Genomic DNA, 12,965 nt, shown 5'->3' with positions numbered 1-12,965 from the left:
GAAACTGTCAATGCAATTTCGTGTGATACCTAAGAGTTGAATGCCCAATCCACATTTAAAGAGAACCCACAATTGAAAATTATAAATTTCCAGAAAGAAAACCAAGGATATTTCCATCCTTTCAGTTCAGAAGAAGGATAAAAAGCACAGTTGTGAATCGGACATGCCTCTCTTAAAATGGAGAGTCACTTGAAAGGAATTGAGTTTTTGCCACAAACTCAAATCTTCTGATCCCCATATCTTTGCAACCTGATGGGGCAAACCTTTGATATTTCAAACTTAGATTATTTTATCTATAAGTATTAATAATTTGAAATATATAAGGTCTACGACATTGGATTACACAGATATGGAGATTAGAAAATCAGAGTTTGTGGCAAAAACTCAACTCCTTNTGTACTATTCCTATTAAGAGACAACTTCCTTTAAGATAAAAATATACAACTTTCAATATGGACGTAACTTATTAAATCACTTATTAATTGAAATGTGTCTGTCCATTTGACTTTTTAAACGTCTTGCTTACCTCAAAAGTTCGTATTTTTAGATTTTTTCTTGTAAAAGTATTTGTATGCAAGATTTTTTTTCTAAAATTATTTTTTTTCCCTGTTTTATTACAGACTTCTTCCTATCCCAAGCTTGTCTTTTCTCACTTTTATAATTCGATTTGAATTTTGTTCCTTAGCGCATTATTCAATCAGTTGGACTTCCTGTTTGATTTACGAAACGGAATAACCCCTCGTCTGTTTTTAACTATGTAACAGAACTTTTCGTTAATTAAAAAAACATATTCTTTACCGGAAAAAAGCGACTGCATGGTATTTTTTGTAAAAACAGTTTTTGTTTATATATTTTGTTAATCGTTTTGGATCGTTTAAAAAAAATTCCAAAAATTCAAAACTGCATTATGTTTGCTTTTATTAAATACATATATAAATATATACATGATAATTTTAAAAATTTGTGTTTAAAAGTTTTTTATTTTTGTAAAATTTTGAAAATGCGCCAAAAGATATTATGAAATCCGCAAACGTTTTTGGTTTTTGTTTTGTTTTATACTGTACAAATAAAGATGCTCACAGATAAAGCCACAATAAAAAGTTGAAATAGAAGATGGACGCGAAGCGCCATAAAAGCCTTGTTATCATAAAAAAAAATCCAATAGTTTTTAATCGTTCGCCAAACCTGAAGTTGATTATCTTGGAATGAGGGTTTCGAGCAAAGTAATTCCAAAATTATCAATTTTTATTTTATATTTTGCTTGTCTGTCTGTCTGTGACAAATAAACGTCAAAAGGTTGCACCCCGTGCCCAAAGGAATTGAGTCTTTGCCATAAACTTTGATTTTTTATCCCTTGATCTTTTGACCCAATGTCGTAGACTGTTAGATAAAATGATCTAAGTTTAAAATATTATAGGTTTACAACACCAGGTTACAAAAATATAGTGATTAGCAACTCTGAATTTGTGGAAAAGATAACATCTATTTTTGTTGCAACTGCAAGGGAGGGCCTGTGGATTGTCAAAATTGAAAATTTTTAACTTGGTCGGACATTAATTATTTAAAAAATGTACCAAATTAAACAGAAAAATTTTTGGAAAATATATGGGCAACTTGAAGAGCAACATTTATTCACTAAAGAAACTCAGTTTTTGCCACAAACTCAGATTTTCTAATCGCTACATCTTTTCATACTATGAATTCTTTTAGATCAAATAATCTGAAATTTAAAATATGAAAATTTGTAAACATACAGGGATTAGAAAATTTATGTTTGTAGCAGACACTCAATCCCTTTGTTGATAAAAAAGTGCTCTGTAAAACTAGTATTTGATTTTTATTAAAAGAATAGTTTTCCAAAACATTCTTTTTATACCCGTTATTCCATCCTCCTACAGCATACAGTTCATTCTTAAAAATAGCGCATCCAGGGCTAGATCTAAAAAATGAAATGATTCATATTTAGTCCAGACCGTTGCAGTGCCAGCCTTTAGAAGACATTACATGTCTGCATAATTCACAAGAATAATAAAAAACTCAACAACTCTAGATCTATCTATAAATATACTCAAGGGAGGACACAGGGGGGGGCGGTGGTACCTTTGCACCCCCCCCCCTCTGACGTAGTAATATCGAAATTATCAACATTTAATGTCACCCAACATTGTAAAATTTGAGATAAAAACTTTCTGTGTATCAATTCAGGGAAAATCGAATTTTCACTTTAACATTAAGTTCAAGCTAAAATTATTACTTACGTTGTTAAAAAATAAAAAAATATAATACATAACATAAAATTCAAGCTAAAATTACTAGTTTTACTACCAAAACTACAAAAAAAATCTACCCTCCGCCTTGCTCGCTACGTTTCACTCGGTGATCGTGGGCCCATATTAAAGCTCCTCAGAATTTTTGTGCCTGTTTATATGTACCTAAAAAATCTAGTCCCCTTGGCTGCAATCCTGTGCCCGCCCCGGATTATACTAATGATGTCTTTTTGTTTGTCCGTTTGTATCAAAGATAATATATATATAGATCAAAGACTTTGCTAATTAAAGATAGCGCATCAGAAAATCTACGCAAATTTGACGCATTTTCTGGGGTAATAAAAGATCGTAACAAAGGTCGTCTTCTCCAGAAATGCTGTCGTTTCATAATGTCGTCTTTTGTAATTGTAAGGAATTAAATAGTTATTTAATAACANTCTATGCATCCTATGCATCCTATGCAGCCATATATAAACTTGTATATATTTCTTATATAAGTCTATGCATCTATGCATCCTATGCTTCATGGTATATATGAATTTATGACGTTAACGATATATAAAATGTATATAAACTATGCATCTATGCATCCTATGCATTTAAAAAAGGGTATTATTATTCCTATGGTCTCAACCGAATTAAAAATGCTAAACGGCTAAAAACTGCGCGAGAGGATTATCTTATATACCTTGCTTTATTCATTTTTGGTAGAGTCTCAACAAGATTTCCATTGACATCATACTTTTCCACAAGGCTCATACGCCAACCGTTATATCCTCCGAGTAATATCATTTCCGTATCACTTTAGAAAAAATTATAGAGTGATATAATAACAATTGCACATCTTTAGGGCCCAGAAGGAACCCAGCAAGAAACAAGACCTTTGTTTTTACTAAGGCAACAATTTTAAAGAAACGTAAACCACAATGAAGCACTGATCAGTGTGCCTTTCAGTGTGATTTAAGGAATTCGATTGGTAAACTACTTCATATTTTTATTCAACTACAAAGCACGAGATAATACAAATAAAAAAATCATAATTTACTATGTAGTTTGGACCCGCCTAACCAGATTAGTTTGTTTTAATTGGTTGGCCCACTATAAACTAATGAGAGTTGCAGATAAAAACAATGTACATTGTACATTTTAAACATAAGAATGATAATAAATCAGGTAAAAGGTAAGAAGGAGGTCAGGGAGTATAAAGAAAAGGGAGGATACTCGGCTTGGAGGGTTGGAACAGAAGGTAACATAAGTTATTAGAATCATGTTTATGAACTACAGGGTGAAGAAGATAGTAAAGACTAAGTTTATCCACATGATACACAGTTTTTTTTTTACAGATATAATTTGCATAACTATCTAAATAGATCTTGGCGACTTTTCTTTTGAACGATTTTGCAGATTTAGTTTCTTTAAGCTCTAATTCAATCGAATTCCATATTTTTGGAAATAAGGCAGAGGGAAAACATTCTAGGGTTTTAAAGAGAACTCGTTCAAGTTTATATGATTTTGTTCTATTTGGTTCAGCTAAAGAATTAAACATATCCTGGAAGGAAGCTGGAAGGTTTTCATAAAAGTATTTATGCATAAAAGATAGAACACCTAGTTTATATGTATCATCAAGATTTAGGAGTTCTAATCTGAAAAATATTGGATCTGAATGTGCCTTAAATGAACTATTATTTACTGCTCTAATTGCCCTTTTTTGCAAAGACTTGATTTTCTGTAGTTTAGCATTTTTTACACCCCCCCATGTTATAATTCCATACTCAATATGTGGCCTTACAAGTGCATTATAGACTAGTAGACGAATGTTTAACGGTAAAATGTTTTTAATCTGATTCAGAGCAAAAATTGAGCTAGCAATCTTATTGGAAACATGTTCAATTTGATAGTCCCAATTTAAAAATTCATCAATTTTGAGTCCAACAAATTTGAAATATTTATTTGTACAGTTAGTTCCTATTCTTTCTAGTATCTCATTTCCAATTTTTAATTTGCAGTTCTCAGGATTAAAATGCATATTTTTATTCCTAAATATCATAAACTTTGTTTTGGAAACATTTAGTGTTAAACGGTTTGCCTGAAACCATGTAGCTGCCTTTTTTAGTTCAAAGTTCGCATCAATTACTAAAGTTTCGATATGTGGAGATGATTTTAGAAAACTAGTGTCATCAGCAAATAGATTAGTAAAAAAAGACGTTGCTAAAGGCAAATCGTTTATGTATATGAGAAAAAGTAGGGGCCCAAGAACACTTCCCTGAGGAACACCACATAAAATTGTTTTTTCTTTAGAAAAAATACCATTTATACAAACATATTGAGTCCTATTTACTAAATAGTTTTGAAACTTGGAGATGCATCCATGTTCAATTTCATGACAATGAACAGCTGATCCTGGTATCCAGGACTTTTTTTTAGAAACTTTTTACACAGGGCAAATCTACTTTTTCATTAGGATATGGATGGAATTTTTATATCTTTAAAATATTGCCCCTCCACAAAAAATAGAATCTGAATTTTCTAATTTCTTCTTTGCAGATAGATGTCGTATTATAACTTCCTTTTGTAGACATATCATACTTCAAACTAAGAATTCTTCTTTCTCAAATAGTCAAAGTTTGAATTATGAATGGTCTACTACAGCATGGTTGCAAAGGTTTGAAATATGAATGGTTTACTACAGCATGGTTGCAAAGGTTTGAAATATGAATGGTCTACTACAGCATGGTTGCAAAGGTTTGAAAATTATAATTTATGGCGAGCAATCAGTCCTTTTGTCAAGTGTAATGTTTTTAGATATACATATTAATTCTTAGCTATTAGTAAAAGTTTCCGTTTGCATCAGATTTGTATACATATTTAAAGGGACCGTTCACTTATTTGGATAATTCAGGGTAAACTAAATAGCCGATTAACTATTCATTTGTATTGGTACTTTTCAAGGATAACTGTGGTCGGAGAAAAAACTGATTGATCGTTTAGATTTTTATAGAAACTATTGTGACGCAAATAAGAAGGTTGTTAAGAGTCTATGTAATGTTTCCTGTCTAAGCTCCAGCAGGCTGGCAGCTGTAATTCAAAATAGCGGGTTGCAGTTCACCAAAAATGACTACTAAATCATTTTCTAATCTGGTTTTTCCATAAATTTTTAATTTCACTGTACCAATAATAAGTGAAAAGTCAAGGTTTCATTGCAAATTTTGATAGTTCTAGAACTGCAGTGATAACAGGAAAACGCTGACATAGGAAGACGACTTTACAGCAATACTTAAGTGTATTTTATGTTGTTAAAATCACATAGTTTTACAAGACACTTATTAAGTGAAATGGGCCTGTTTACACTGCACACTTTCTGTGTCTCATGCTCATTGGATTATGTAAATTCATAATTTGACTCTTAAAGTCGTCTTCATATTCTGGAGTTTTCTGGTTATCATTGTAGAAGTATCTATGAAATGTATATTCCACAAATTTTACTTGACGCCAGAGATGTGACACTCTGTAGCAAGTTTGGGTCAAAGAAGTCGGTTGAAACCAACCTCCCGTGCATTTTCCAAGATAGTAATTTCAATAAATGAAAATATTACCTTATTGCTACAGAGCAGGTCTGATCTCTTTGTTTTGTCAGATTGTTGTTCAGGGTTGTCCAAGAGTTCCCATCAAAACGTTCAATTTGAACTGAACTATACAACAACAATAGTGAGGATGGAAATAAAATAGGAAATCAAAAAACAACTTTAAAAAGTATGAAATCTGGGTACGTCGGAAATTCATGATTTCTAAAGAACTAGAATGCAGATGTTTATACCAACATTATTATATTCAATTATTAGTAAAATTAGCCCTCGAATGATAAGTCTTTCATATCTAACCTGCTTCCAGTACTCAAGATATATCGTCCTAAAACCAAGGGTGTAATGCAAGGAAAGTTAATTGCGGTCGTGTATGCTCTGCAGTACACATTGAAACCAGTTCTCTTTGGGCGGAATTTGTGAACAAGAATAGATGCATCAGTGTTTGTTTAGTATTCGAGGAGGTTAAAAGCATTAAATTTTGATAATTTTGATAATTCACATAATAGTTTCCTATGACCAGAATATTTCATTGATTTTTTTATGTAAAAGATGGATCCCATGTCAGGCTTTGACATCCGTCTTGTGTTTACATTACCACCCAGAGACAGTACACTGCAGTACAAAAGATGTGTACACTTCTGAAATAACTGTCCTTGCATTACATCCTTGCCTAAAACAGTCATCGAAGTACTCGCTCTTGATGGCAAAGTGCAATTATTTGAAATAGTCCAATTTCCAGGAGATTCCATATTCCCAGAGATACAACTTAAAAATTAATATCGAAAATATTTAGCAAATTGTACAAGTGTTCAAAGAAGGGTGGGGGGACAGGGGGAGGGGTGTTCTCCGTTTAAAACTTGTGAGTTTAACAGTTTAAAAAAGGTAAAAAAAAGGTCTGCACTCTGTAGAGAAAGTATGAAATACAGTGGTCCGCCAAAATTTCAATAAAATGCAGATGACGACTTTATATTAAATCCTTGATTTCAAATAAGTTTTTATACAACAGAGATAAATAAACATATAAAAAAGATAATATCTTAATTTTAGGAGAAAATAATCTTTGGTCTTTTAGAATGTTATTGTTTTATGACATCAATTAATTCAGGTAATTAGTTGAACGTACTGAGTTTATCCGTCGTAAGTTTTTTGAAGGAAACATATCCTTGAAATGTTTGGATTTGATTTCAATCCACATTCCTTTATTTCTTGGTATGCAACAATTTCATTCACAGTTGCACGGGGTATAGAAGTATACAGAGGAAGTATACTTTTTATCAAGATGTATAATTCATATCCTATCCAAGGTCACCCCGGACTAACCAGAGCAGCATTCGGTTTCTTCTCTTTGAAATCAAACGTGCTTTGGTCTTTAATTCATTAACTTATGGATATGTTTATTCTTTACATTTTCATTCAAAATGTAGATGCCGACAAAAAGTATTTAAGAAAAAAGGTTAAAAATTATGTTTAATGGGCCAAATTGTGATTGAAAGTGCTTCCTGGAATATTGACAGAATCGTTAAATCCACGTGAGGTAAGTATGACCATGTTTCCAGGGTTATACCCGGCCCCAACAATACATACCAAATTACCAAAATACCAAATTATGCCAGTGTACATTTAATATTTTCGATTTAATTTCATAAAACAGTAATGTTTAAATAACACAATATATTTTCCATCTAAGTTGGCAATTTCTCTTTGTTTACATGTTACTGCGTGTCTTTGTTGTATTTCTGAAAGCTTGTGCCAAAAATCAAAACTGAGAAAAAAGTGTTGTTATTGTAGTGAAATATATGACGACCACTGCAGCATATTTACCTCGTCCCATAAATGCTGTAAATGTAGACTTTTTTACCATAAACAGGAATTCCTGTGAAACAAAACAAAAAATCTAAAATTATCCTTCACTGCTAACAGTGCACTGTTGCGACCAAGGATTTAATGCAAGGAAAGTTATTTCAGAGGTGTACGCATCTTTTGTACTGCAGTGTACTGTCACTGGGCTGTAATGTAAACACAAGACGGATGTCGAAGCCTGACATGGGATCCATCTTTCACATAAATAATCAATGAAATATTCTGGTCATAGGAAACTATTATGTGAATGATCAAAATTCAATGCGTTTAACCTCCTCGGATACTATACGAACACATGAGGCATCTATTCGTGTTTACAAATTTCGCCCAGAGAGAACTGGTTTCAATATGTACGCAAAGTATAAGCGACAGCAATTAACTTTCCTTGCATTACATTCTTGGTTCAGCATGTCATATCTAGATCTGCATGTAGCATCTTAGGAGTAGATTTATTTGAAAACCGGTTATGAAAGTTTTTAATGATTTATCATTTTTAACAAATTGAGGAAATGTTCAGTAACCGTAGGTCCTTTACGGAACCAATGCATCCAGAAAAAAATTAGAAACCCTAGTTCTTGAGTCAAGTTACAACTCATGTAAAGTATAAATCAGAAATTAGTTCCTTTTTATTTTATACATTTTTACTTAGCGCTTTTTATTGTATACATTTTTACTTTGCGCTTTTTATTGTATACATTTTTACTTTGCGCTTTTTATTGTATACATTTGTACTTAGCGCTTTTTATTGTATACATTTGTACTTTGCTCTTTTTTTTGTATACATTTGTACTTTGCGCTTTTTTACTTCTTACGTGTCGCTATAGTGGCGCACTTAACTTAACTTAACAGGAACTTAATCAGAGGCGTATTCAGGGGGGGCTATAGGGGTATGCCCCCCCTGGACCACTGAAATCTATTGATTTAGGGGGGGTTTTCAGGCCCCAACGGGTGCTGAGCCTCCCCATGGAAAGAGAAAAAAATTTAAGCCCCCCCCTGGACAAATTCCTGAATACGCCCCTGGGTTTCGTTGCAAAATATATTCTTTTAATCCTACATACATCTTTGCAACCTTATGACGCAACAATATTCTAAGGTCTACACCTTCAAGTCAACTGTCGCAACTGTCAACTGTCGATTAGAAAGTTAGAGTTTGATGCAATTGTATATTAGTTCCTTTAGAGCATTAGCTGTCGAATTCGTCATATTTTGCCAATGTATTGTAATGCATTATGCAATGTGCATTGTGTAATGCGTAGCCTAATTGATCCGTTATTTTAAACACTGAAGCAGAACGGAAGTATTTCATCGTTTGTTATTGGTTTCACTTTTCTATCGTCAATGCCAATATCTTCAATCTGTCAGAGTCAAAATTAAGCAAAATGAAAGAAAGAAAACTTTTAAAGCACAAAATTGTACAACATTTTAAGTGTGGAGACACACCTGACAACCGAAAAAACTCATTGAAATAGCAGATCAAATGTTTGGGTTTATGTAAAAACCAATTAAAACCAATTAAAACTAAGAAAGAAGGAAATTAAGCAAACATTGAAATGTTTTCCGAAAAAACTGGGACTGGAAAGAAAAGGGCATTATCCTTGAATGTAAAAAAATTTTAAGAAGTTAAAATATATATAAATAAATGTAAGGGTAGTAGGCATGATTTTGGTTAAGATATTTTATCGGGAAAATTTGTTGTGTAATATCATAAAAGTTAAAATTTAATATCTCAAATTTTTGTAGAGTCTCATAAACGCCAAATAACCTTAAACGTTTATAAACGGACCCCAAAATAATAACATTAATGCTAATTTTAAAACTGGGGTCTAGTAGAATTCACCTCCTGTTTGAAATTTGGCGCCAAAACTTACAGGCACAGTAAACGAGCATGGACCAATTTCCTAAACATTTTATTTCAATATAGGTAAACCTTCTAACATATTCTATATAACCAGTACAAAACGAAATAAAAGCCGCGCATTTCTAATGTTTCAATTAAAAGTGCAGATAAACAAAGTTGTAATTTTTGACGTTTATAACTGACCCCTCTCTGTAAACACATTCAAGGTACATTGTTAAAGTAAAAATAGTTTCAAATTGAAAATCCTTATAAGCGACATATCTGAATAAAAGACTTAATAAAGACGATTTTCATGAGACTCAATACCATGGTTATAATTGTGTAATGGATATAAAAATACATTTAATTCTGTTTTATCCGTTTAGGATGGGTTCCTTCACTTTAGGGCTGCGCAAGCTTAATTAATAAAAACAGAAATTTTCAAAAAGGAATTGAGTCTTTGCCACAAACTCTGCTTTTCTAAACCCTATATCTTTGGACTCCAATGTCGTAGACCTTAGACATTTCAAACTATGAATTTTGTTAGATCAAATAATATAAGTTTGAAATATCTAAGATGTACGACATTGGGTTTTAAAGATATATAGGGATTATAAATTCAGAGTTTGTGGCAAAGACTCAATTCCTTTAAGGAAAGTTCTGCAATCGCATTGAAATAATATATTCAGATAAAAACTCGACTCAAACTTAACTATATATTTTTTGGAAGAAAACCAAAACCTTTTTGTTAAATAGGACTGGGGAAAGTCTCTCTACGGAATGAAGCTGTTCAAATATTGCAATACAGGCTTAATAATTTATTCTAACCAAAAGTAACAGTATGTGTAATAGCTACTTACTTACCAAAGGGGTTTTTACAAACACATTTAAAGTTTCATCATCAGATGCTCTCTGAGTATAGTTCTGTAGCAGGTCCAACTATTTATATTAATACAATAAAGACGACTTTCGATTTCAATTTTTATTTATATCAAGCTTTTAAACAGCATGGATACACATAAACATGGAAACAAAGAGAGGCGTCGATTCAAAAATCTTCGCTTTGATTACTTGTAAACTTGTAATTCAAGAAAAGCTTGTAAACATTTGAAACTTAATTGTACTTTATTGTATTGCTATAATCGACCACCAGTTTAGGATATAAGTTTATATATATACATATATCTCCTTATATACTTGAAGTTACACCACATATGGGCATAAGCCTTTTACGATTAAACGGAGTATAAAAAGTCAAGCCTCCATTCCATTCAAACTTTGTTATGCCATTCAAACCCGAAAAGGTATATCTATCTATATATAAATTTGTCTTGTCTGTCTGTTTGTATCCAATAAACGTCAAAACGGCTGAACTGATCGGGCCCAAATTTTTTGTGGGACATCACGTGACCACAGGGAAGGTTTATGAATGATAAAAATTTTTTTAAAAATGTGTTTTAAAGGTTTTTAATTTTGTAAAAGAATTAAATTCTTGAAAATCCGCGAATTTTTTTTTTAAATCCGCAATCTTTTTTGTTTTTAAATGTAAACAAAAAGAACATGTTCACAATTTAAATAGAAGATGGGCGCGAAGCGCTCTAAAAGCTTAGAAAGAAGGGCGCGAAGCGCCTTGAATTTCTAGTTACTTAAAATTTTAGAGATGTTCTTTAAAAGACTTTTATAGTCGTAATTCTAATGACCCTCCATTTATAGAGAGGCATGTCTCATTTACAATGGTACCTTTAAATCAATGGCATGGAGTGTGCAGTGTACAGATGAATAACCTTGAACAGTGCCCAGTGAGAATAGATTTATTGAGTATCTGTGAATTGGAGATGCCACTTTACAAATAACGGGCCCTTGATAAATGTGTCTGTCCATTTGACTTTTTAAACGTCTTGCTTACCTCAAAAGTTCGTATTTTTAGATTTTTTCTTGTAAAAGTATTTGTATGCAAGATTTTTTTTCTAAAATTATTTTTTTTCCCTGTTTTATTACAGACTTCTTCCTATCCCAAGCTTGTTTTTTCTCACTTTTATAATTCAATTTGAATTTTGTTAAAAGTTTTAAAAAAAATTTTGAAAATACGCCAAGAAATATTATAAAATCCGCAAACGTTTTTTTGTTTTTTTTTTGTTTTATACTGTACAAAAAAAAGATGCTCACAAAGCTGCACAATTAAAAGTTGAGATAGAAGCCTTGTTATCATACAAAAAATCCAATAGTTTTAAAGCGTTTTTTGCATAAAATTTGACAAAGTGGAAGAAATACAAATGTTCAGAATACAAAAATTAATTTTCTAATACTTTTCACAATTTTGAGCGTGGAAGAGAATATGTGGAGAAAACTATTTAGATATTTATATTTTTTCTTCTCAATTTTTGGTAATTATAAAGTTTTATTTAATTTCAACTTTGAACATATTAATTGATTTTCCAAGTTGAAAAGAAGTGAACGTTAACCCATTAATAGTTTCAAATTATCCTTAAATGATCCTGGAGCCGAACATATTTACAACTGTCTTGTGCAATTAATACAACTGAAAGCGTGATGACATATAACATTAACAATTAGCTTTTTAAAGACATTTTTCAGGGGCGTACAAAGTAATTTGTCCAAGGGGAAGTTAATCTTTTTTTTCTTTTCAGGGGGGTCTCAGCACCCGGTGGGGCCTGAAGACCCATGGAACTATAGATTTTACTGATCCAGAGGGGGATGGGGGCTGAGCCCCTATAGACCCTCCTCCTCCTCTGAGTTTTTTTTCTTATATTTTCTATAATGAATTTTGGAGAAGGGTTGTGTGTGAGGTGGGGTGAAAAATACATGTTTGGAAAAGGAGCTAAGGAAAAGGGTGGGGGAAGGGTGTAGGGAAAAGGGGAAGGTAGTAGGGGAGGGGTAGGTTTCTATAGGCGTGAAATAACTCCAATTCCTTCTGTCATATATCCCTACCCTAAACAATTATTTATATTACACTGAACACTATTTAAAGCAGAACATGAGACAATTTAGGAAATAAATCTGTTTCTCTATCTTTCTAAGTTTTTTAGGAATAAAATTCTCTATGCATCTTCACCTTTTTTTTCTAATGTCAAAGTTGAATAAATTTTGAAGAACTCACTTTTTCAATTAGAAATATAAAAAAATAGAACAAATCGTGCCAATTAAATCTATCATAGGATGATTTGATTTCATCGACATTTTGGGACTTTTATGGACTATCGAGGTACTTTCAGGTGATCCTCCATTTAAATACATAGTTATATGTCCTGAGCTGAAAACTTTTGAATGAGATATCCTTAATCCCAATCATTTAGTCACAGTATCCAATGGACACACTTTTGATTTTCTTCTTAAACCGTTCTTTCTTGGATATAGTAGAGAAAAATCAAAAACCGGTTTTTTAATATTAGATAGTCCCTC

The 12,965-nt window shown here is 32.1% G+C and overlaps 1 protein-coding gene across 1 annotated transcript; it reads right to left on the bottom strand.

The window, feature by feature from the left end:
• Window positions 1–1,876: 1,876 nt before the first annotated feature.
• Window positions 1,877–10,478, bottom strand: LOC111717066 (kelch-like protein 20; the record flags this gene model as incomplete). Its single annotated transcript, XM_023492582.1, is given in 8 exon segments — window positions 1,877–1,939; window positions 2,956–3,069; window positions 5,861–5,956; window positions 6,146–6,173; window positions 6,519–6,613; window positions 7,670–7,721; window positions 9,546–9,606; window positions 10,410–10,478. Coding segments are annotated over 5 exon segments (380 nt in total), but the record flags the coding sequence as incomplete, so codon positions are not given.
• Window positions 10,479–12,965: the final 2,487 nt, after the last annotated feature.

Source organism: Eurytemora carolleeae, unplaced genomic scaffold (assembly GCF_000591075.1).
Source record: "Eurytemora carolleeae unplaced genomic scaffold, Eaff_2.0 scaffold2310, whole genome shotgun sequence".
In the NCBI taxonomy this organism is placed as follows: domain Eukaryota; kingdom Metazoa; phylum Arthropoda; class Copepoda; order Calanoida; family Temoridae; genus Eurytemora; species Eurytemora carolleeae.
This window is presented reverse-complemented; position numbering and strand designations above follow the sequence as displayed.